Source organism: Spermophilus citellus (assembly GCF_964194105.1).
Source record: "Spermophilus citellus genome assembly, chromosome: 2".
NCBI classification, from domain to species: Eukaryota; Metazoa; Chordata; class Mammalia; order Rodentia; family Sciuridae; genus Spermophilus; species Spermophilus citellus.
Window position 1 is genome coordinate 20,807,850 of NC_138183.1, and position 25,776 is coordinate 20,833,625.

The window sequence follows — 25,776 nt, forward strand, 5'->3', positions numbered from 1 at the left end:
ATGGAACAAGAGTATCTGAGAGGCTGCCAGCCCAAGGGCAGAGCCCGACCAGAGAGCACACTCAAATGACCCACAGCTGGCAGCCAGGCTCCCGAGGGCCTCCCAAACCAGGCATCTGGCTGCCCAGGGCAGGGGCACCCGTGCGTCCAGGCCCTGCCTACCTTCCTGCAGCGTCACGCTCTGGAGGTAGAGGGGATTCCTCAGGACACTGCAGCGACCAGGCTCGTCCTCCTTGGTGAAGAGCAGCAGATCCGAGTAGGCAAACAGTGTCACCTGCACCAGAAAACGACAGAACCAGCTGCTCCGCTGTCCCCTGGACGTGGGCAGCCGCAACCTCCCTGGAGGTCTGTGCCACACATCCTCCTCGTCATCTCAGGTAGAACCAGGGGCAGCTCCAGTGTGGCCCAGCCCATGGGGGACCCACTCTGCAGGGCACACAGCCCCCAGTTTTCTCGAGTCCCCTCCTTGAAGTAGGAAATAATGAGCAAGAAGAAAAACAGCCCTCACCCTCTACGGCCAGCAGCTTCTACCAGCTCCTCTCCAGCCAGGTGCCCCCAGACCCTCTCCTGGACTGGCCACGCCCACGCCTAGGAGCTCCAACCCTGAGCCTGCTCCTCCTCCACCTCTTTGGCCCAATGGAATGAAGCATCATGTGGCCTGAAGTCATTTAGATACCTTGCAGGTAATTTTAACTGCATTGAGAAATCAGTTCAAGAAAAGCCAGTTACGTCCATTCCAATACAGACTTGTACAGAACTTTATCTCCCGTATGTTCTAGCCGCTCCAAAAACAAAGGAAAAGGCTATTTTTAGATATTATAGGTAAACTGACGGGCATGCTTGGCATACTTTTAAGCTAAAAAAAAACACCCAGTGGATCCTCTACAGCCTGGACTGCTCTTTGTTTTGGAAATCCTGCAGTGGCCTTTAGTTAAAAGCAATAAAATCCAATTTTAAATGAGCCCAAAAAACACAAAGTAGTATTCATTCTGGGACGTTCTTTTTGCGATGTCAAAAACCGACCCTGCCTCCCTTTCTGAAGTAAGAAAAGTCAGCTTGGAGCCTGCTGAGGACACACGCTGGATGGTGAGCCAAGTTTAAAAAGCCAGCGTGCTGACGCTGAGCCACAGGCCGTCAGAGATGACCCGCAACTCCACTTCTCAGATTCTTCCTACAGAAGTCAAGAACACACAAATAGGAACAGAGAAGGAAGTGCTCAGCGGCATTTCTGAAATTAAAAAAGAAAAAAAAAAGACAGAAAGAAAGAAAACATAAATGCCCATCAAGAGAGAATGGATAAAATAAATTACGCTGCTTTCAAATGGCACAATTTTATGCAACTATTAAAAGAACAAAGTAGAGCTATGTAGGCAGAAATAGAAATCTGTCTCGTAAACTGAAACAGTGCCGTGTGCAAAAATACCTAGAATATAATGCAGTTTTGTCAAACAAAACTATAAATCTCTCCATATGCATTTTTTGTGTGTCTGTGTGGTGCTGGGGACTGAACCCAGGGCCTTGTGCATGGGAGGCAAGCACTCTACCAACTGAGCTCCACCCCCAGCCCTCTCCATAAGCATTCTTTAAATATCTAAGGTACTCCCGGCTCTCCTCACTCTGGAGAGTGGGGATTTGACTTTCTTCATTTCTGTTTAATTTGCATTATATTACAGTGGGACTCTGTCCCTTCTGTAATTTAAAAGTATGCAATACACATTTCAAGGCCCACTTGTGGCTTGAGCATTGCACCAACACCGAGATTGAGAGGATCGGGGCCACAGAGATAACAGGAAGATGTTCTTGAGCAGGGGGCCTCAGGGCTCCTGCTTCTCCAGTGGGACCCAGACTCCAGAACTCTGGGCTAGAAGGGATGATCTTATCCAACTCCCTTCCCAGCACAGCCCTATCATAATACAGCCCAACAGAAGCCTCCATTTGTTGAATACTCTCTATGGATCATCACTTAAATAACGCCGTCACCCTTTACAGATAAAGACCCTACAGCTCAGAGAGGTTAAGTGACCTGTCTACAGCCACACCGCCAGAAACCACTACCCAGATCCAAAAGCTCTCACTATCCAGAGAGAGAGCAAATACGCCTACAACTGGCTTGTCCTTAGATACGCGAGAATCCAGAGACCAAAGAGAGGCGCTAAGGAGACCCAAAATATAAGACAGTAAAGGGAAGGGAAGAAAACAATCAAGAGTTCAGAAGGATTCAAGGGGTTGGCTGTCTGGGGAGAAGAACACAAAGTCCAAGCAAAGGAGAGAGGATGCCACAGTAGCCGGAAACACTAGGCAAATACTCAGGCTCCACAAAACATGTCCCCAAACCAGGGAAATCTGGCTGTCACCTCCAAACACACAGGGAGGCTGTCAGGGACAGAGTTGGAGGATACAACCTGCCAGGAGCCTAGAAAGTCAAACGTGGCCCAGGCCCAGAGAGGGCTGGACAGAGTACATAGGGGAGGAGCCATGGGCAATGTGGGAAAAGCCCCCGGCCACTGCCCCAGCCCAGACTCCCAGAGCTGAGAATATGGTCTAGACAGGAAGTGATTAAGGCATGAATGAAGAATTTCCCCAAAGGTCAGGTCAGGGAAAGGACAGAGCTGGCACACAGCACGCCGTGGTGCAGAGGGCAAGCATGCCAGGGGAGAGCCTCAGACCCCTCCCAGCTCTCGGGCATTGGCAGGCCTCCTCCAGGAGGAGTCCCAGAGCCCACAAGAGTGAGGCCTAGCTCCAGGGTCCAGTACCTGCGGCCTTCCCCCACTGGCCAGGAGTCCTCCAGGTGTCTGGCCCACACAGGCGCTGAGGACACATCTGTTTTCCCAAGGGTCAAGTGTTGAGGGATGGCTTAGGGAATCCTTCCAACCTGGAAGGCTGTCCTCCCAGGTGGCCCCTCCTTCTCCTGGGAACCTGGCCTCAGGGCAGGATTTGCAGAAAAGACCTTGGTGACTTAGTTAATGGTAAACTCAGTGAGTCACTGTATAAAAAGAGGGTGTGTCTGTCTCCGGCCTCACACAGAATTTCTGCAGCCTCGCACAGGGCCTGGCCGTGACCTCTGGGCACATGCAGCACATCCGTGACTTCTGGGGCAGAGGATGCATGGTGTGGAACTGGATCGTCACAGATAATCACAAACTTGAGCATGCCCGGAGAAGAAATGGGACAAAGAAGCAAATGGGGAACATTTCAGAAATACAGAATTCTGCCGAAGGTAACAGAGAACTCCCTATAATTTAGACCTCTCCAGAAAACAAAACCACTGCTCAGAGAGGCTGCCTCTCTGCAGATTTAGAACTTCCAGGAAAACCATTAGCTGAAAAGTTACAGAGAAAAGTTAGGCACAGTGGTGGACACTAGTAGTCCCAGCAACTTGGGAGGCTAAGGCAGGAGGATCGTAAGATTTGAGGACAGACTGGGCAACTTAGCAAGGCCCTGTCTCGAAATTCCTTTAAAATATGATTAAGAAGGATTGGGGATTTAACTCAGTGGCAAAGCACCCCCGAGTTCAATTCCAGTACTACAAAAAAACTTCAGAAAAACAAATATCAGGGATGATCACTGACAGCCCAACCCATACTAGATTCTGTGAAGTTATCCAAATCCCTCCGGAACTGGTTTCTATTTTTAGTCTGAGTAACATGATAGGGTACAACAATCCTCATATTTGGTTGCTATCATACTTCAAGAGAAAGGGATATATTTATTTTACTTGTCTTCAAATCACTTCCTTCAATCTTCAAGCAGAGGAGGAGGGCATCTCTTGGTTCTAAGGTTCCAGAGATCCACGAGGCAAATATTTTTTGGATGAAGTGTAACTATGGCTGTGGCTTGGCTTGTGTTTCGTTGTTTTTAAACAAACATGTCAGGACAGTGTGGGATCATAAAAGGCATTTCTGAGCTGTACTCAGTTATACTAATTCTGGCTCCATTCCTCACCAGCCTTCAGACCCTCAGGCCCCAGTTAATCTCACCAGAACCTCAGTTTCCTTGTCTGCAAAGTGGGGACAATCATGCCTCTCCAGGAGACATGCAAGAGCTAATCAGGAGCAAGTATATAAAATGCATGTGTGGTATAGGTAGCCCCAAAGTGGGGATCCAGAAAGACCGTAAGCAAAACCAGTGTTGGGGGATTAAGTGTGCGGTCTACCTAAGGAGCCCCCTTGAAAAAAAAGCAATGCTGATTTGAACTTGAGGGTTCTGGTCCTCTTGTTGGAAAACAAAACAAAACAAAAAAAGGCGACCTCCTGCTCTAGGGACAATCACACAGAGTGCCCAGATGCTTAGGCTGAGAAGCTTAAGACCCTGCCTCGAATACAGACCACCCTACCGTTCGGATGAGGGGGCGGAAGAAGAGGGGAGAGGTGACAAGAGACCCAGCCGCAGAGCTGGGGCTGCACACAGGCTCCTGCTCCAAGCTTATCTTTCCACTGCCCCAAGCAGCCACTCGGCCCGGCAGAGCCAGCTGGGCAGTAAGCCCTCTGCCCTCGGCTCCTGGCCCCTGGGTACCCAAGCATTTCTATTCCCAAGTAGTTTTCTGGGGCTGAGCTGGAACCTGGCCAGCTCTGGGGAGTGTGGGGGTCAGAAAAGAGCTCCCAGTTGGAGAAGCAGGGGCCAACTCCCGGGAGGAATGGCTTGGCCTGCACCCTGACCCCTGCTGGCAGAGCTGGCGCTCGGGAGAAATCAGACTCATCTCAGAAGAGGATCTGGGATTTGGGTTAATACAGACTCAGAAAATTCGAGTAATTGATGTGCCTCCAGAAATTCTCTTTGGCTAACAGCTTGAATCTTCTCACGGACAAAGCCACTTGTCACAGCTGGGACACACTGCCAGCTCTTCTCCTTAGAGGAAGCTGGGATAGGGAATGGGGTGTCTTTAGGGGCTGGGGGATGTCTAACCATCAAAGATGTCCTAACAGCTTTGAGAGGACTGAGCTGCCCATCACTGGCAGCGTGCAGGAAAAGACTGGGTGGCCATTTGGTCAAGAGAACAGGGGGCACAAGGGGGTGTTAGAAGGGTTGTTAGGTTGTATGATTCCAAGACCATCTGGAGGAGAGAAAAGTGCAGGGTACAGAGGATGGCAAGGACGGCCTGCAGGGAATGCATGTCACTTTACCTGGGTAGCCTTGTTCCTCCCCTCGTACAGCAGCAGCTCCTCTGACAACAGGAGGGTCCGGGCAGGGTTGCAGAGATCTAGGGGCTGAAACAAGGCAGGGCTCGAGTGAGCGGGCAGTGCAGAGGTCCGGGGCACAGCAGTTTGCCAAAACCAGCCTCAGAGAGAAGACTGCGGCCCGCCCCCTCACAAGAACCCACACGCCCCCACCACCCAAGGGACGGAAACAGAAAGACAGATGAGCCTGTCCTGTGTGGAACGGTGGCTGTCACCTTCTCCACCAGCCCTCACGGTGACGGCTGTGCTCTGACAGGAAGTCCAACCACACACTTGGTCAAGCAGAGGGGGAGGGCATCTCTTGGTTGCAGCTGCCTGTCCCCTGCTCTGAGCTCCTGGGTCCTGGCAGCCCCCACACCCCAGCTCTGACCTGCTCTCATCTCCCAGGAAGGTCTTTGCTGTCCAGCCCAGGAGGCATCCTGAGAGCCACACCTGAGAGATTTGGCCACTGGAGTCCCTTCGAGGCCTATCCCTGCTGTGCATTCATAACACACTGCCGCCGACTGCCTCCTCCTTGGCCATCAGGTCTCCAGGAACAATTCCCACCCAAACTTCTCACCCCAATGTCCTGTCCCCACGCAGCTCAGAGAGAGCTCCCCATGCCCTAGGTTCCAGCAGGACGTGACCTGGTGAATGTGAATCTGTGACGTGGCTCTAACTACCCAACCTCAAGCCAGGGGCCGGAGGAAAGGTAAAAGTCCCCACGACACAACAGCCTCCACGCATCTGATCAACAAGCCACGAGGCGAGACCTGTGTGAATATATGCTGTCTGGTCCTCATTAAATAGCACTCAAAAAAGGCCAAACAAAACATGTTTTTTAGGGAAACATGCACAGATGGTAAAACTAAAAAAAAAGCAAGGAAATGTTCCTCATCAGGCCAGGCCTGTGGGAAGGAAGGGCATTAGGATCAGGGAGAGCGTGCAGGCTTCCAGGCTGGGAACGAGGGACAATTCCTTTATCTCAGTGCATATTTGTGACATAATTTGTACATTTAAGTGTTAGGCCCTTTTTAGCTTATATGGTATGCAATTTTAAATTTTTCAAAAAGTTTCCATTACTTTTTTTAAAAAATCAATTTTAGTTTTTTATCAAAATTTAAAAAACAATAAATAACCCCCAGGGATGCCAAGACCTTTGGGTCATAGCCTAAGACACAGAGTCACAGACAGACAGAGGCCAGGCCCACAGCCGTGGAGAGAGAGGAGAGGTGTGCTGCTGGCCACAGACGCACGGCATCTAGCCAAGCAGGCATTCTAAGATCCACTGACTATGATGGACCCAGGATGGGATGCCAGGAAGACCAGAGGAGGGCAGGGGCAGAAGTAACATCCCTGGGACCGTGTCACTTCTGTGCTGTTGATGAGAGAATGAATGGGATCATCCTGGTACGAAGCTTGCTCAAGTGTAAAGAGGCCTCCACGTGTGTGGCTCAGCCTTTTCACTTCCAAGAATCTTTCCAAAGGCAAAGAATCAGAGAGGCCATTCATGTGCCAGGATTTTCATTACAGAGCAGATTACGATAGCAAAGGAGTAGAAGAGTGGACACGTATCTGAAGGGAGGATGGGTGAGATAAGCCTGGCAGGTGATAAAGGATTGGGCAACCGCCACACGACCCAGACTCCAGGAGCATCTAGTGAGTGGGAGATGCTCATGCTACTGTATTTGTTTAAAAACAGCAAAAGGATACATAGAATAAGATCTATTTTTTAAAATGTGTGTATATATATATATATATATGAACACAGAAAAGGCACATCTTGATATTCATACTGGTTATTATTTTGTTGATGGAATAAAGATTATTTTTAAATAATTTTAATAAATAATTTAAATAATTTTAATAAATAATTTTAAAAGAAGGTGAGAGAAATGCAGGAGAAGAGGAGGAAGGAGGAGGAGGAGAGGGAGATCCAAATGCATCCCAGGCCACAAAGCTCTCCTTCAGCCAGTTCTGAATCAATCACTGGCCAAGCCAAGGAACGGATGCCTCACACGAGAGCACCTGTATGCATTGCCCTGGGCCAGACAAAGAGAAAGCCAGGAGGGAAGGAGGGGGCCCTCTGTGCTCCACGTCCTCCTAGAGACTTTAGCCTGCTCAAGCGACCTCAGAATCCTGAGCATCCGAAGCCATTTGTCTTTCCCCAAAGGAGAGTCCTGCGTCCTGGGACCCACACCCCACCTGGTGCTCACTTCCTCCTGAGGGGACCCTTGGGGCCAGCCTGACAAGCTCACCTGTACAAAGATGGGGAACACCAGGACTTTGGGGGCCAGGGTGACATAGGTGCCGTAGCTTGAGTGCGTGGCATGCGGCCTCAGGACAGGGCAGTCCTGGTAGTTCCCGTGGCCCTTCACGGTCTGCACTGTCTTCATCAACCGGGACTTCTTCCCCAGGCCCGTGTAGGACTTTCCTTTACTGGGAGTCCCTGATTCTGTGGACAGAGATGGGGGACAGTGAGGTGTCTCCATCACCCCTGCACAGGTGATGGAAACAGGGAGCATAGACTCGGCCAACCCTGGGGCCTGGGCATCCACCCTGTGCCAGGAGGAGAACTCAGGGAGGCCCCAGCAGAGTCTTGGGCCTCAAGGAGTCCCTCACCAACAGGTAAATAAGCACCTCCAGGGCCAGGACAGAGCTGGGAACCAACAACTGTGACCACGGCAGCAGTCCCCACCTGTGACCCCAGCCCTGAATCCCATCTATCGGTTTACTGACCTCGTGCTTTTAAATACCAATCGAGTGCTCATATTTTAGGAGTCAGGGTGCCTGACCTCACAGTCCCACATGGAACGACGAGTTGGAGCAGGGGCGACTGCCTGAGGCATCTGCACCCCCGCTGCCATCCCAGCCCAGCTGGCCCATCATCACCCCTGAGCGAAGATCCATTCTCAGCAGCGGTGGCAGAGGCAGTGGGCTTTCCCAGGACATATGGGGTGGGTCTGCTGGAGCCACCTGGTCACCACAGTCTAACTAGGGGCGCCTGCCGCACCTGTTCTTGGTGGGAAGCACCAGCTCAAATCCTGCTCCCCACCTGCTAGCCCCGCGACCTCAGGAGACTGACTTCCTCCTCAGAGCCTTGGTTTCCTCAGCTACAATAACAGGGACAGGCTCATGGGACTGTTGCACGGGTTAAAGGGGATGCTCTGAGCCAGGTCCCCAGAAGAGCTCCTGGGACGGCATGTCATGTTTGTCATTGTGATTCCCCCACTTGGAAAAGCAAATTTGGAAATTAGGCACCCCGAGGAACTCTGGCAAGTCTAGGCATTTTTCAGGTAGGAGGTCCTCCACTTGGCCACAGCTCACACAGTATTGTAGTCATAAAAAACAGAAAGAGAGTGAGGAACAAGGTCACCCCAGGGAAGAGAGCCACAATGACAAAAGGTGGTCCCTCAGGGACCCCGCTGGACACACACCTCAGCGTGAACAAGGAGAGGTGCGCATGTTTTTATCATGTCCCATCAAATGGGCAGAGAAAAAAGCCCGGAGTGACTAAGAAGTCAGAACTCCTGAACAGCAGGGGACAGACAACCCCGGAGTAACCAGGCTCCCGGTGCACCCAGACCTCTTCTGAGGACTCCTGCTGCCAAGGGACCCAGCCAGGCCCTCCCTGGCCCCGGCGCCCAGCTCGGTCCCAGCACCCAGGCCGCCTTCTGTCCCAGCCCAGGCAGCAGCGCGGGGGACTGACAGGTGGCCTGACCCCGCTGCAACCCAGGGAAGCTCCCCGCCAACTCGAGGCCAGGCCTGGAGGTTTCACACCTGCTTCCTCCTCCCACCCAGGGCCCTTCTCACCAAGATGTGAGAAAAACAAGTCAACTGCTCCCCCAAAGAGTGACCACCGATCACAGTGGAATCAGGAGGCGGCACTCCCACCACGATCACTCAAACCGCTTCCTGCTTCTTCAGTGAATCACCTAGAGAGGAGCAGAAAGAACCGAAACCCAGGATGGGGGCAGGAGGCGCAGACGCCCCCAGAAGCCCACATCTCTTTATCAGCTCTGGCCCCAGCGGGCTCTGTACTGCCAGGTGCTGGCCCCTTTGCTGGAAGAATCCACACTAAGTTTCCAGGTCGGCGCGGGATGGAAACTGGGTAACCCCTGAAACTGAGCACGTGCCCCAGGTCAGAGATGGCTGTGCAACCCTGAGTGGGCTCCTTTGTCCTCGGAGTCAGCTTTTGCCACTGTAAAGTGGAGGTCATGCAAATTTCTGCCTCACCTGGCCCAAGGCCAATGGGAGCTCACAGAGGCCTGATGGGAAAGGGCTGGACCAGAACACAAGTGCCCAACAGGTGACCTCAAACCCTCAGCACTGAATACGCAGCACACCTGGGTTGGCAGGAAGACAGAAAGGGCAGCTGGACCTCAAACCGTGCTGAAGCCATGGGGCCGGCCTGGAACGACACAGGCTAATTTGGCGTGGCCAAGCCTAGACCAGAAGGCAAAACCACCCAGGGCTGACTGGAGGCGACTGAAGCCAACTAGACCAAAATTAAACAAGGGTGCCACCTGCACATGGCAAAATGGGGGCCCTGGGCCCCAAGTCTCAGACTCCTAAAAGAATCCATTCCCTGCCTTCCCTGGCCCAGGTGCTCATGGCTATCAAAGAACGTTCACCTTGGACCTCGAGAGCCATAAATCAACACCTGGCCCATCATGTTGCCTTCAGAGAGGAAAGGTCTGCTCAGTCCCATTTTATAGACAAGGAAACTAAGGCCTAGAGTGGTTGGGTGACTTGTCCAAGGTCATTTGGCTGGAAAACGTTACAAAGCCACACCCAAGTGTCAGCCATGGCCCATAGCCCACCTCCACAACCCCGGTGTTGGGGGGCAGGTGGGCGTGGCTCTCCAGTACCCATTTTCCAAGTATTTCTTTTTTTTAGAACAGTGCAGATTGCAACCCAGTTGTGGAGCTCGGTGAAGGCAAACTCATTTACTTCCCACCTGCTCCTTCCACAATGACGTCTGGTCTAAACCCCCACTTCACCCAGTTATCCTGCAACACCTGCCTCCCTGACCAAACATGCTAATTACACAGTGTGGCTCTGAGCTTCCGAGGCGCGCCCTGGCAGCCTTCCCACCCTGGCAGGACTGGATCTGAGGCCAGGCTGCCTTCACAGGGCAGGGGACAATGCTGAGGGCACCCGCGGCCAACGGGAACATGCCAAGTACAGTCGGATGGGTGCCCCAGGGCCCAGCAGGATACCAAACCCTATTCAACTCAGGATGGCTCATGCCTCCTGAAAGGCTGGCTGTCTCCTGGCAGCCTGGTCAGGGTCACAGCCTTGACCTCCGCACGGCCCCCGGTATGCTTCAGGGAAGCTTTGTGCCCTGGATTTCACCCCTTCCTCTGGACCCCGGGACTGAAAGCACAAAGACTTAATCCCTGGTAAAGAGCAAAGATCTCCCAAGATACCAGCACGGTTACTATTATGAAGAGTAAACAAAACAAAGTCAAAAGCTTGATAGAAGGCATTCAAAAAGTCAACAGTGGTATTAACCACACCATCGTTTTCCCTTCCCCAAGGCTCGGACGTCTGTTCTCTTCTTGGGATCATAGTCTCAAGAGTGAAAACATGGACACATGTGGGGAGTGGCCCTGGAAGGCATCTCTCAGGCTGAGAGGGAACCAACCCCAGGCCGTCCAGTCCATGGTCACATGCCCACAGCAGGTGACATCCCTCTCTCCAGCACCCTTACCCCATGCTCAGAGTCAACTGGGGTCATTCTCCCTTAGTTAATCACTCAACCAAAATTTTACTGAGTATCTGCTGTCTGCCATGCCCTGGGTCTGGGACCAGACTCAAAGAAATATGCCAGACCCAGCCCTGCCCTTAATGAAGTCACCATTTAGCAGTGACATCCTCACTCTCTAATCTAACGTGCCAACTAAAAGTATTTTAGACACTTCTTGTGGAATCATGATCAGAGTCAACCCACAAGGAGTGTGGCCTCACTTCCAACAGACCAGGCCCAAGAGCACTGAGGTCTCAGGGTGGTGAGGAAGAAGGTGCCTTCCTCAGTGTCCCCGAGCCTGGTAGGAGCCCTTCTCCTCCCAGAAGAAACAAGCACTCTTCCAAGTACCGTCTTCATGCCACCCACGGAGGGGAACAGCAGGAAGCCAGCTGCAAGTGCTAAGGAAAGGCCACTCTCAGGGAAGGAGGCCAGGAGCTCTGAAGGCAGAGGAAGGCTCCAGCATGCCCAGGCGGGCACCACCGGCCACCTGGCCAGTGTCTCCCAACCCTCCAGACACCAGCTGGACTTCTAAGTCAGAGCTCTGTGGCAGGCATGGAGGAACTAATGGAGTGCTCAGCCAGCCAAATGTCAGGACCCACAGGCCAGGCTTCCTGGGAGAAGGGGTTGATTTTGGAGTCTGGCTTGGACTTGAAAACCAAAGGAGAAGAATCCATCCAACAGCAGGAGACCTCTGTGTGCTTCTAGGACAACCACCTCAGGTCACAGGCTACTGCTCACCACTGTGTGTTCATTTAATCTGCCCAACAAGCCTCTGCATAGGAATTACTGACCCCCAGGTTATAGGTGAAGGAACTGTGGCTCAGTGAGGAGAAACAACTCAAAGTCGCACTGCTAGAACTCCAACCCAAGACCTCCGGGCTCCACACTCCACGACTCCCATCCATGCATCCCAGTTACACTGCCTACAGCTCCCAACAAATATGGCAGCTCAGTAAGACTGGAGGATGCTTGACTGGATGCCTGAGACCTGAACACTCATTCTCCTAGACGACTCTGGTAGATTCCCCTCTCTTCTTTCTCAGTTTCACTTCAAGGAAAAACATGCTGGTTCAGTAAGGGAGAAAAGGTACCCAGAGGAAAGAGGGTCTGCATCAACATGCTGGGCAGGCTTGACAGAGAGGCTTTGGACTCTAAGGAAGAGGCTGGGCCACACCTCAGCTGACCTCTGCCATCTGCCCAGACTGAGATGGTGGGCAGCTCACCTTCGGGGATGGTGTCCTCCTGGTACAAAGGCCGCAGCAGCTGCAAGAGAAAGACAAGAGAACAAGCTCAGCCTCAGGAATTGGGCAGGACAGCCCATCAGGCGGCTGGACACCAGGCCTGGGGGACAGGAGGCGGAGCATCTCAGGGCCAGGGGGAGAAACAGCAGTTTTACTGACCAGCTGAGGGAGGGGGCCTGGGGAAACACAGAAGCAGGACAGTCAAACGAGGCTTTATGTGTCGTGAAGTCTCACCCCTTGGCAAGACCTCCAACTTCCTTTACGGCAGCTTCCTCCATGGATCACTGGAATGGGGGAACCTAACGGCCACCACCAAGGAGTGCCACTATGGAGGAAGTTTGGGGCAAGCAGGGTTAAACAAGGTTCAGCCACCTCCTGTACTGAAGGATGCTCTCAGAACCTCAAACAGGCCAACGTGCATTGGGAGCCCCCCAAAAGGAAAGAAGGTATGGGATCCCCAAATGTGTGTGATCTTAGAACACTTTTTTCCTAGAATATCTCATGGTTAATGTTTGGGGGACACACTCCACCGTCCCACCATGTAAGCATGCAGCTCTGCCTTCACACTTCCTGCCACAGGGGGCCCATCCCCTCAAGGCAGCCCTTTGACCACGGAAAAGCACAGACGAGGAGAAAGCTCTTCCTTCTTGGGAGCTGACACTTCCAGCCTGTGCATCCCCTGGCCCTGGCTCAGCTGCATCCTCCACCCAGGACAGCCTTGCAGAGGCCAGAGCCAGGGCAAACCCATCTCCCTGCTCGATGCCCCCAGCCCCTTGCAGGCTCCTCTCAACACCTCCTACCCTCCCACAGGGACCCAGGACTCTCCCCATGTCCATACCTGGCTCCCAGGGTTCAGCGGGGCCAGGATGATGTAGTTGGGGTCGGTGGGGGCAGTGGCACGGGACAGCGCAGGTAGGGTGTGCTGGCCCCCGCGCTTGGTCACCTCCGTGTAGCGCTCCCAGCCACCGAGCAGCAGCCCATCTGAGCTGTCGCACACCAGGTGGCAGCTGTGGCGCTGCTCCGGTCGTGCCTGGGCACCGTGGGTGCAGTTCTTCTCCCTCTTGTTGGGGGGTGACTGGAGGTCATGCGTTGACTTGCAGGAGGCCCGCCGTAGGACCCCGCCATCTGGCCCGGGCTTGATCTGGGGAACCATGCGCCACACCAGCAGAATGATCTCACCAGGGCAGCTCCTGAAAGTGTGGGGGGTTACACAGAGAAGTTGAGTCTGGGGGAGACCAAAGTAAGCCAAGGTGGAGGCTGCAGAATCAAGAGGAAGAGGAGGAAGCAAACCCAGGGGCAAAGTGCCCAGTGTCAGGGCCCAAAGGAAGGACACAAGAGGCCATTTAAAGCAGATATAGCAAAGGGGTCAGCTCTAACCTAAGCTCACTCAATGGAGGCTGAGAAGGACCTGAGGGCAAGGCCAAGTTCAACAGGAAAGAGAACCATACCCAACTCAGGCTGACTGTTGTAGGTAAGATACAGCAAGCAGCCACAAGATAACTACCCACACGCAACCCTTCTCTAGAGAGTCTAGAAGCAAACCAAAATGGAACCATTAAGGTCTTACCCCAGGGGATCAAACTTAAGGGGCCCAAACATTTTTAAATTTTTTAATTGTGCAGTTGAAAAATTTACAACATCTACACGCCCTAAAACAGACGGCTTAGCTCTTAGGTGGCAAAAGTACTTAGCTGAAGTGGAAAGCAACCCCCTGGAGCCATGTCAGGAACCACGGGGTCTGTTTAAGAGCTTCTCCCTGCTGTTGGCTCTGGGATCCAAAACTGCTCTGAGCCTGAACCTTCCATTTTCAGGGCAAGAACCGGATTCCCCGAGGAGCACAGTGAATTGCTCACAGCGGGACAAAGAAGGGAACAGCGAGAACAAGATAGGACAAGGCAATGTGCCCAGAGCTGGGGTGGGAGATATGTGCCACCCGCTGCCCCTGTCACCGGATCTCATGTGCCAGCTCCACACATTTCCAGTGCTCCACCGGCCTTTCATTCAGTTGCAACACCGTGTCCAGCTGCTGCAGCCCTGCCCGCTCTGCCGGGCCTCCTGCAGGGACAAAAGAAAACCCATTCAGGGACCTCTAAAGACCCCCTCAAAAGACCTGGAGTGCTTCACTTCCAGGGTGACTTCGGACAAGAACCGCCCTTTTACTCTCTGTGTCTTTATCTGGGAAATGAGGGGCCAAACTGAGTGGCTTTCCAGGTCCTGGAAGGGAGGTACCCTTTGCCCTCACCTCCTCCCTGCCTGCCCCACCAAGGGCTGGCTCACCTGTCTGCTGTCCTTCCCTCCGCAGGGCCTCCCCGCCCACTGAGAACCCTCTCTGGGGCCAGGCTCACACTCCCCATCCATTGTTCCCACCTCATTCATTGAGTGCCAACTGCATGCCCATCGCCCTGATCACTGAGCCTTGGCTTCTGCCCATTAAGTGTACCCCCTGTGATGAGCAATCTTTCACTTGTTAAAAGTAAAGAGAAGGGACGGCTGATTCTACGTGCTATTCAGGCTTACAGGAGGGGAACTGCATTCCAAACACAGTCCATCACTGACTCTCATTTTCCTATGTAGCCTTTACAGAAATCGGGCTCAGTTCCTATTCAGAATGACTGAGAAACAAAATATAAAAACTTATTTTCATTTTGATAAAACAACAACAACAAAAAGAGTGGATATATTTTCATAAACTTCAGTTTCATCCGTGGTCATTTAAAAATATTATTCTTTTCATTTTGAAACCCAGAACTCTTTGCTCCAGTTTGGAGCTCCCTGTCCAGTTCCACCCTGCCTGCAAAGCCCAGGTGCTTGGCAGGACAGTAGAGCCCTGAGTCGCTCACTTACCAGAATCCACAGCCTGGACTCGGACTGGAGAGTCGCAGCAGATGGTGAAGCCAAAGCCGTCTTTGCCCCTCGGGATGGTGATCTAGGACACAGCCCTTCCCAGTCACTCCCAGGAGCCGCAAGGCTGGGAAGCCCACAGGCCCCACCCAGAGCCACCCTCCTCTCCAAGGAAACCAGAGCTGAGAAGGAGCACACTGTCCCAGTCTCAGCCCAGGCATCTTGACGCTGGGTTGTGGGCCAGGCAGGGAAACTGAGAGCTCAGGCGGGAAGCCCCCCAGTCAAAGCTGGAAGGGATGGGGGTCCGGAAAGGGGATACCTTGCCCAAGTCAGCCCCAGCAGCCTCAGCTCTCTGCCCAAGGAATCCCTGAAGCTGCGTCTCCACCTTGCCATGTCCCACGTTCGTCACACCCCTTCATTCTTTCCCAGAGACCATGCGTCACCACAGGGCTGGCCCTGGGCTAAGAGTCCACAGGAAAAGTTAACATGGGGGCTGCCCTCTCAGCACCCAGGGGAGGGAAAACAGGGTCACACTTGCTCAGTGTCAGGTCAAGAGTCAGAGGAAGAACTTGGGGTTCTTGGGCACTCGTGGCTAGGGGCCCATGGCAGTCAATGAGCTCTCAGTGCAGGGGCAGGTAAGGGAGGGCACAGCTGGGCCTCCCAGCTGAACATGAACTAGCCCCTGACTCTGCTGAGCCTGCAGGGCTGTGTGCAAGGCAGGTCCACAGTCCCAACTATCAGAAGTGCCAGGAAAGGGCCCTGTCATCCGTGTCCTCTCTTCAGACCCACGCAGCTATGAAGCTCCTACTGCACACCAGGCTGGGCTGAGGTTCAGAGGCGCATGGCCTTGGTCTCTGCCCCCCAGAGGCCACAAGAGTACATAGATCTCTCCAAAGAGACCCAGGGCATGACAAGCAAATAGGAGGACTGTGCTTAAACAATCCTTTGTGCTTCAACTCCAGAGGTCACCCTTACGCATGGTAGGAACTCAACAAAGGCTCAGTGCACAAGAGCGGCCCAGCACGTCGCACCCGCAGAAGGGCACTGTGTGCAACGTGGCGCAGGGGCTCCCTGAAGCTTCACTTCACCAGAAAAAGGCAGAGGTGAAACTCAGAGGGGCCCTGCAGAGGCACAGAGCTATCCTGGGCAGCTCAGCAAGCTGGCAAAGGTCAAGGGCACCGCTTGCTGGGAGACCGCTGGCCCTGACCTTTAGGGGTTGTCTCTTCTGGGCTGGGTGCTTGCATTCACCTGTCCCAACGCCAGGCTTGACGAAGGGGAGCGGGTGGAGGCCCAGAGCCACCAAGGCCCTTGGAAGCTGGAGGGGCCCCTGAGGCTCTGCTTCCCACCAGCCCTGGGCCTGGATTCAAAGTGAGTTTGTAAAACAGGAAATCTGACAGACAAGGGGAAGGGGGAGGGGGCAGGAAAATACCCTGTTCCCATAAGAATTCTGGGAAAACACGCAGCTAAGACAGGAAGGGAAAAAAAAAATGGAAAGAAAGAAAGAAAAACAAACCCAGGAGTGAGTGTGGAAAGCTAGAGGAAAGGGGTAACCTCTAACTTCCCAGCCCTCCTGAGGCCCAGAGAAGACTCCGGGGCCTCCTCCACTCCACGGGACCAGCTCTCTCGGGGGCTTGAACCCCCTCCAACCCACACAGCAGCTGGATCCCAAAGCCCTCAGGCATTTCCTCAGTCCTATCCCATGATGGTATCTTGGCCCAGCACCCTGGGGCTCTGGGCTAACAGGTTTTGGGTGGTGGCCCCAGAGCTGAGTCTGGAGAGAAGGAATGTGCTCCCACATTCTGGTGGTCCAGGCAGGGACAGGAGCCCCTCCACCTTCCTGAGCACCAACCTAAAAAGAGACAGCCCAGAGAACTGTCCAGCCCTGTGGGAGCGGAAGCAGTGGAAGGAGAGGACACAAACTCCTCTCCTGGCTCAGCAGGAGGGGTGGGGCTGCCCGGGGAACAAAATGATGCTCTGTGCACTGTGATCACCGGCCATATTGAGAGGGTGCTGTCCAGAGCCTCCCATCGCTGTGGCCCCAGGGGAATGCAGTTTAGCATGCCCATTTCACAGAAAAGAAAACCAAGGCCTGAAGAGAGAAAGTGCCCAAAGTACCCACCTCGTCCCCAGCCCTCCTCTCTGACCTCAGGACTGGAGGGAAGCTGCAGGGGGCTGTCCTGACTCTGGGACCTCAACCACCAGTTTGCCTCCCTGAGGGTGGTTTTTGCTCTTTACTCTCAAGGCAGGAAATGCTACTGCCCCCAAGGCTCAGTCAGGCCTGCACCTCACTTCTGCTCTCCTGCCTGGTCCCTGATGCTCTTTTATGCCCGGACTTCAGTCCCCAGCTGCCACCCTAGAAGAGCATAGCAGACACCGAGCCAAGCATTTCACATGTATTGTCTCGTCCACTCCAACAGCACCACCACTGGGTTTTACCGTCTAGGAACACGGAGCTTGAGGCTCAGAGAGGGAAAGTGCCTTGCTCAAGGGCTGCAGCTAAAGGGGGCCAATCTCGATTTGAACCCAGGTCCCACAGAAAGCTTAGCCATCTCCACTCTGCAATGGCTTCTAAAATAGGAGCTGTTGGAACGCTGAGCCCCACGGCCCCAGGTACAGCCCACACCAGCGCCCGTGTCCCCTCTGACCATCAATGCACCCTGGTCTTCTGATCCATAGTCACAAGGAGACCAGGGACTCCATAACATCCCAGTCAGGACTCTCCCTGTCTCACCATTGTGCCACCCAAATGCTAGTGTCACAGGGGCTACTCTTCCAGGCTACAGGAGGTCAGGGAGCACCAAGTAAGGCTGGCGAGGCAGGACCTGAGAGCTGGGAAGAGGTGGTGGAAGAGAACTCCAGTTCTCTGGTAGCAGGTGTGGACATAAGGGGTCCCTCTGGGCATCTCCCTGGGACCTACATGACACATGTCAGGGGAGTCAGGACCCAATTCCAGTCTGGTTATCAAATCAAGTTTTAAAAATCAGAACAATTTCTGGACTCCCTTCTAGCTTGGACAACACCAAATTCTGGACATCTCCTCCTTACCCTCACTGGCTCCGTTCCATTTTTATAAGGGAAAAATGCCTCAGCACAGTTCCAGAGGAGCTTCAGGGGTCGATGGATCATCACCCCACCCTCCAAGACCAAGAAGCCAGACCCTTTCGGTAAAATTGGATTCCAAGATCACAGCTGAAGGGGTCCAGGCCGGCGGGAGGAGAGTCACACATGTGTGCATGCACACAGAAACATCCTACCCGCACACGGGCGCACACCACACACACAAAGGGCGGAATGGGCACCGCCATCCCCCGGGAAATGGGGAAAGTTAGCAAAGTCACAGAAGCCGCCTCCAGAAAGAAGCGCCCAGCTGCTCAACCACCAAGCCGCTTGCCATCTTGGACTCCAGATGCCTCTTTAACCCACACCTCCTCCCCAGATAAAAAGAACAGAAAATCAGCTCAATAATCTCTCCCCCCAGCCAGTGGTTAGGAGGCTGCCTGCAGCAGAGCCTCACTGCCCCTAACACGGGACTGTAGGTGACAGGCTGGGCCTTGGTACAGCTCCTGCCCCTGTCCTCCCCCAGACTGAAACGAGCCTGCAGGAAGGAGAAGGTCGATGGGGAGACGTCTGCAGGAGGGAGCCCCCACCCCTGTCCCCCGATTCCCCACAGTGCCCTCCAAGGGGCCAAGCACCCACCTGGCGGTAGCGGCGCTCCGAGCACACCTTGCAGAGCCCATTGAAGCGGTTCATGGCTGCGGGTCCTGCCTCGGCTGCCGCCCCATGAAAACCCAGCTCTCCCCCCAGCAGCGGGAGCCCGCACTGCGCCCGTCAGCCTGGCATGACCGCCCTGGGAAGCCGCCCCGCAGAAGAATGGCAGGAAATCACCTCTCACCTCCCCAAGCCCTGTCTGCGCCGTGTGCCTCTGCAGATAAGCCCGAAGGCTTCCTGAAACCTCAGAATGACAAGGAAGAGGGAGAGTTTTATATTAAAATTCCTGTCAACTAGTTAGTATTCCCCGGGCCTGGCGGGGAGAGGGCGCCTTTGTTCTGGCCGCATTCTCCGCCCTGGGCCACTTTGTGATTCCAATGTTCCCACAAACACCCCTCGCTGCCTGCCCAGGAGAACCCAGGCAGAAAACACGACTCCGCGACAACACCGCCTTCCCTGCAAGTGCCAGGTCCCCAGCAGCAAATCCAGGGGACTAACCAGAGAATCTGAGGGAGCCCGGGGAGGGGGAGTTGCACCTGAGGGCATCCCATCTCAAAACAGGGAGCAGAGAACATTTGGAGCCTACCACTCAGGGGCTCCTGAAGTCACTGTCTTTGTCCACATGAAGGGTCTGATGGCACGTGGCCCATAATGGCGACTTGGAAGGGGTTTCCAAATCTTCAGACCACCCAGCCCCCTGTTCTTATCAACAAAGAAACTGAGGCCCGGAGAGGCTGTCACGTGGCAGGGCAGACCCAGGCTCTATCTCTGGCCTGTGGTTCCAGAATCATATTCTGCAGAGCAACCCAGTATAAGCCTGGCCCTCCTGCCCACCTGGGAGCCTGAGGAAACCCACCCACCCACTTATGACCTCATGATAGAGGCTGCCCCATGTTTGGTTGCAGTGTGACAGGTGACCCAGGTTTTGGGGCCTCCATCTCCCCACCTGTACAGTGTAGAGATGGATGGGTGAGACCTGGCGGCTTTCCCAGGTCTCTGGCGATCACACCCTCTTTGCTGAGCCCTGTGGACACCTTTGAGTGTACAAACCCAGAAAAACCCACACACCTCAGAAGAATGTTCCCAGGGGCTTGGGCTTGGGCACAGAATCCAGCATGAAGCAGGACTTTCCTAAGTCACCAAGAAACCTGCAGTGTCTATGCCCATGCGATTCCCATGAATCCCAAGGGTGGGTCCCCCAGGACTGTCCTTTCTGTACTTGGTGCACAGAAAAGGAGGAAAGTCTTTGCAGCTACCCCTAAAGCTGGACGAAGCTTTTCAATTCCCAAAAAAAAAAAAAAAACACAGAAATCACTGGCAAGTTTCTCTCACAACAGGCTGTTCAAAATGGGGCAACTAGACATGTGTGCAGGGTATTGAAATTACTTTAAATAAAAGCCAACATTCAGCTCCTCAGTCCTGCTAGCCACATCTGAGTGACGGCTCAATAGCCACAGGCAGAAGTGACCACCACCCTGGATAGCACAGGGGTGAACTGTGCACACCACAAGGCCAGACCTTGCACATGTGCATGGCTCTGTCCCAGCCACTGGGCTAGGACCACACAGGTATAGACACGTCATGAAGGAGTGAAGACGTAAATGCATTGAGTCAGTGAAGTGACGGTGCCTTGTGGATTGCAATACACCTACGTGTCAGATGTTACAGACCCTGTCAATGGTCAATGGTGGATCTTCCCAGTTATCCTCAGGTAGGAAACTGCACAGTGCAGTGCACACGGGGCTTTAGAATCAAGGCTGCTCCCTGCTCACAGTAGGCCCAACTCAAGATGGTGGTATAGCCACAGTGCCAGGAAAGCAGAGGGTTTGGGGCCTCTGAGAAGGGAGGACTTGGCTTCCAGAAGCTCAAAGTCAGCAAGATCCATAAGCTTCCACTTCCAGGAGTGAGAAGTCTGTCCCTTTCCCCGCCATGGCTGCAATCATGAACAACCTGAGAAAAGTATCTATTTCCTATGATGCACTTTAGAAAAGTCAAGAGATACTCCCAGTGTTCCCTTCAGGTCAGGGGATATAGCTCAGTGGTAGCTCTCTTGCCTAACACATACGAGGCCTCAGATCCAATCCCCAGCACCACAAAGAGAGAAAAGAAAAACTGCCTTCAGAATGCAGAAGTTGCTGTGGAGTCTCACACACCAAATGCCGCTCTCTTTGGAGGTCACCAAGGCTGAGGGTCTGACAATCGGATCAGAGCCCCTGGAGCAATGCTCAGGTGCGACCAGGTGCCCGCAGCCCTACCCAGTCCTATCCCTACCTACCTCGAATTCCTCCCCATTGTCGGGGTCCCCACATCCTGGCATTCTCAGCAGCGGGTCTAGAAGGGGACAGAGCAGAGTCAGAAAGCTTCTGCTGACATGTGAGGACCCTTTCCACAGACCACCCAGAGGATGAGGCTGGGCAACAGGCCAATGTCACTGCCAGGCCCATTCCACGACCCCCTGATATAGAGATGTCCGGGGCTCAAGCCAGGCAGGGCTCTGGAGCCAGGTCTGCAGTCCTTCCCAGAACAGAACTGAAGAAGACACAAAACCCAAGTCCTGAGCCTCAGGGCTCCTGGCAGGTCCCACACAGCCTGTCGGCAGAGGTGGGCACCCCAAGGTCAGCAAGGCAGCCTAGAGGAATACCTCGAGACATGGAGCCTGGGAAGGAGCTGGTCAGGAAGAAAGGAAGCCCTCCAGGAGCAAGGTGAGGGGCTGGACCACGGGGGGCCAGGTCTCCAGTCCCCTCCCAGGAAGCTTCAACCTGATAAATAAAGATGCCGTGGACAGGAGCAGGCCTGTAAGCTGGGTTCTAGTCTAGAATTCCCTGGATCCAGTGGCTGGACAAGGGCCTGGAGTGGCAGATTCCCTAAAGCGCAGGGACCAGTGCTCCCACAGGCAAGGAAGGAGGGGGAAGCCTGGGGGGGAACTGCAGGGGGTGTGCTCACACCTCTCAGGGGCCGCAGCCGCCGTCTGGCCACCTTCAGGTGCTTGGTCCGACCGAGGTCCTCCCCCAGAAGGTAGTACCAGCCACTGACCTCCTGTGATGAGAGAAGAATGACACTTTCAGACAAAGGAGGCAGAGGGCACAGGTCAGGCAGTTACCAATTGCTCTCAAAGAGTGGCAGCTGGACACCCCCCCTTCAGAGACACAGATGTCCAGCCTCCTGCCTCACGGCCACCACACCTGCACCTCCGGGAGGCCCTCCCTAGAGCTCCGGCAGAACTGGAACTCCCTCTGTGGGACTCCGCGGCTTCTTATCCCTGGAGGACAACTGTGCGGTTGTCTCCTTCCCCACCTTCACCCCTGCCCCAGATTGTACACAGGCTCCTGACATGGCTGACACTGAGACTAGTACACAGTAGGAGCCCAATAAATGTTTGACAAATCAGAAGGAGGTGAAAGCCATATGGAGGGGACAAAGAGCAGACATTGGAGGCCCCTGTGCAGTCTCCAGGCTCCCTAGGGAACATCTTTTCTCATGGAAATGAATCCCAGGCGGCAGTCCAAAGATCATGGGGCCCTTAGGCAAGGTAAAGGGTCCTCAGCCACCCCTACCCCACAGACTTCACTCCCAGGACACAAAGCTGGGTGGCAGGGCCATGCAGCAGGTCACCAGGACACCCAGGGATGTGCAAACGAAGTGTATTCCTGCCCAGAGCAATAGCTGCAGTCTGGGAGTGGGCAGCAGGGCAGAGATGACAGCTGGTGACCCAGAGGGAAGGCCTCCAAGTCCCATGTGCTCGCCCAGTCCAAGGGAAGCTCCAGAGATGTGCCGCTCCCTCCTCCTCTGAGCACCTGCTGGACCAGAAGCATCAGACCCAGCAGACACATCAAGAGGACCCCTGTGTGGGACCATAGGAGCACCTGTCCCCTCTTCCAGGGTGAGCCAGGAGTGCTCTGTTCCTCCAGGGACCTGCCAGTGACCTCAGCAGACACCAGATTCAGTGCCTCCAGGGAGGCCTTGTAGCTACCTAACTGCTGTCCCACAAGATAAACCAAGAAGGAGACCCAAGCCCTCAGGTAGGTAGGTGACAAACAATGCTGTTACTGGGGACATTGGCACGTGCCTTGCGGGGAGCACCATGCCACAGAACCTCTACCCAAGGTTTCCAGAGAAGGCCTGCCCATGCCAAGCTGGGCCTGGGCAGGATGATGTACTGGAAACCCCCCAGGACCCACCTTATCCGGAGCCAGGAGGGACTTCACCCCGAAGCTCATGCAGCCGATGAGTGCACATTTCCTGGGGAACAGCAGAGGACAACTCAGTGCCCGCACTGGGCTGCACCCAGAGTTCCACTACCAGTGCACACAGGGTTGCCCAGTGCACAGGACTGAGCACTTTACCAGCCTAGGTTCACTTGACTCTTGAGATGCAAGGTCAGAAGTTCTCTCTGATTTAGAGAGAAACACAAGGCTCAGGGTTAGTACCTTCCCAGGGTCACAGGACTGGCGAGTCCTGTCACAGGAACCTGCTTGACCCGACCTCTGCCCACTTGGTCAGTGACCAGAGGCCTAGAAGGTCTCTATAAACATATTGTTAGGATCCTCTGGAAAGGGTGGCAGCTCACCCCCTAACAGGCTTAACTAAAACAAAAGTAGCCTCTCAAAGGCAGCCAAGCTAAGTGAGGGGTGGGGTGCAGGATGCTAGGGGACTTGCCCTCAAAACTGGTCCACCTGCCTGCTAATCCATGCTCTGAACCACGGCCACTCACAGGGCTGAGGCCTCTGCCTCCTGCTGTCCAGTCACTAGCTCACTCCACTACTCCTCCAGCTGTGGCTCCAGCTGTCACCCTTCCCTTTTGCCCCCTCCCATCATATTCATAATCTACTCAAAGAGGACAGTGCAGTCAACCTGATAAAGCATCCCTTCCATGTCCACCTCCCCAGCCCACCGCCCAAATAAATCCTCCTTCCTACTGGGAGGTAGCCAAGGCCACACTAGCAGGAGGCAGTCGCAGTGGCTGCCTAAGTGGCAGATGCTCATCTGAGCTGCCACTCAAAGTTGTCTGGACTTTGCCAACATCGTCCTACTGATTTTGCTTTGTTTGCAACACATTCAAGAGAAAGCCGGCTGGTGTCCAGGTGCCCACACTGCCTTGCTCTACTCTTGTCTCATGCTGGGCAGGGCTGAAACGAGAAATCTCCAGGCCAATGCATTAACTGTAATCAATGCAGCCCTGCCCTCCTCTCCAGTAAGTGGAAGTTTCGTTCCCTGGTGTTAGAGAATGCTAAATGGTTAATAGCCTCCCTTGAGCTTTGCTTCCTACTAAGGGGCCTCCAATGATTTCAAGATCATTCAGGCAGAGCAAATTGTCACAATTAATGTCCACAAGCAGGAACTTTTCTCGGAGTGTTCTTCAATTAGCCATTTCTGCAGGCTGCTTTTGAAAAACCTCTGGAGGAAGGAAGACTTCTTTTACAAGCAACCTGAGCATACGGCAGTATACTCCAATATACTCATCAGCTTACAGGCTTGGGAACAAGGGCTGGAGAGGCCTGAAGTTTCTGGAATCAAGCCTTGGTCCTTTCTGACTGCCAAGGTCTGAGCTCCAGGCATGGTGCACTCTGTGAAGGTTTGACAAATGGGAGAATCCATCATGCCCATGGTTGGCAGGCACTGGGCAAGAAGCCCCAGCATTAAGGAAACAAGACAAACAGGCAGGAATTTACACAGCAGCTCAAGACAGCAATACAGGGTGAGATTGACAGATGAACAAGCACAGGCAACAGATTCTGAAGGCTCAGGGGGCAAGAGGTAGTTTAGGACTGAGATGCTTTCAGGAGACCTAATGAGTGGAGCCAGAGAGAGAGAGAGAGGAAGAGGAAGAAGAGGAAGAGCATCTCAGGCAGAGGGAACAGCCCATACAAAGGCTCAGAAGTCACTTCATGGAGCACACAGAGGGAATAGAATTTAGTTTACTTTTGAGCATAGGGGAGAGACACACTGCAAGATGAGAATGCATTATTTTCCTGGGCACGCATTTCAAGTCTCATTCTCAGGGACTGAAACTGTTTTTCATTACAGGGTTATACAATTTGATGTCAATTTGTTTTTTAATTTGATGGCTTCGGTTGAGCACATATTTTTCCATTCATTTCTTTCCTTAGGTTTCAGTATCCATCACTGGCCACAAGCTTTTTGACATTAGATCACTGTTCTTGGCACGGAGACCTTGTTTATAATGGATTAAGGGAGAGGGGACACTTACAATGCCCAGGATGGTGCTTGACATATAGCAAGCAGACCCTCCATAAGTGTAGCTACTGTTAGCCTAAAATGTTATGTTCTTGAATTGTAAATTTTTTTTAAAAAACTTGGTGCATGCCATTACACTTCTCTCCAAGATGGTTCTCTGACCACAAGTTCTGAAAAATGCTATAATTCATACTAGAAACTTCTGTTTGGCTTTCAGCATATCATCAAACAGAACTTCCAAATAGCTTAGTTCCATATTCAATGTGATTGAAGAATTATCATTGTTTCTAAGTGTGATTATGACACTGTGGTCATGTTTTTTAAAGACTTATTTTTAAGAGATATACACTGATGAACTGTTGGGTGTTTGCTTTAAATACCACGGGAAGAGGGCAAAGTGGACAAGGCATAGGTGACAGAAGATAGGCCATGAAGGAATGAAACTGGGATGAGATTTCAAGGGTTTATTATATGATGTCGCCTACCTTTGCATATGTTTGAAATGTCTATAACTTTTTAAAATTCACCGAACCTTGAAGCTGGAAGAAACCGTAGAGACAACTGCATTTCACAGGCAAGGACACTGAGGTCCGGGCCTTTGCCAGCACTCGTTTGTGGATCATCGTGTTTTTCTAAGTGAGTCCCTGGACTCACTTAGGATCATGAGGAATCTTGGACCCAATGTTTCCCTCTTACCTCCTACTGGTTTCAGAATGTGACCACCACTCATGTGGCTGGAACGATTTATATCAAACTCTGCTATTCGTGCTCAGAGAAGCAGCCTGAGGACTGAAGGGGATGCTTCTGACTCAGAAAGAGCAACTTCAGAGTTATTTATCACCCAGGCAAGGTCATCAAGGGCACAGACACAGGCTTGGGGACATACT

At 53.3% G+C, this 25,776-nt stretch overlaps 1 protein-coding gene across 3 annotated transcripts in view; it reads right to left on the bottom strand.

The window, feature by feature from the left end:
- RGS3 (regulator of G protein signaling 3) overlaps positions 1-25,776 on the bottom strand; it is a 97,640-nt gene that overhangs the window by 64,826 nt on the left and 7,038 nt on the right. Inside the window, exons 4-13 of one of the 3 annotated variants that reach the window (XM_081278945.1) lie at positions 22,873-22,933; positions 21,640-21,730; positions 20,970-21,025; positions 14,990-15,071; positions 14,095-14,200; positions 12,984-13,335; positions 12,128-12,167; positions 7,411-7,607; positions 5,120-5,203; positions 162-273 (exon numbers count right to left, since the gene is read on the bottom strand). In XM_081278945.1, the coding sequence (XP_081135071.1) occupies positions 162-273; positions 5,120-5,203; positions 7,411-7,607; positions 12,128-12,167; positions 12,984-13,335; positions 14,095-14,200; positions 14,990-15,071; positions 20,970-21,025; positions 21,640-21,730; positions 22,873-22,933 (1,181 nt within the window). Of the gene's footprint in view, positions 1-161; positions 274-5,119; positions 5,204-7,410; positions 7,608-12,127; positions 12,168-12,983; positions 13,336-14,094; positions 14,201-14,989; positions 15,072-18,682; positions 18,877-20,969; positions 21,026-21,639; positions 21,731-22,872; positions 22,934-25,776 lie in introns of those variants that run through there. The other 2 variants (XM_081278946.1, XM_081278950.1) reach the window with 2 other exon arrangements.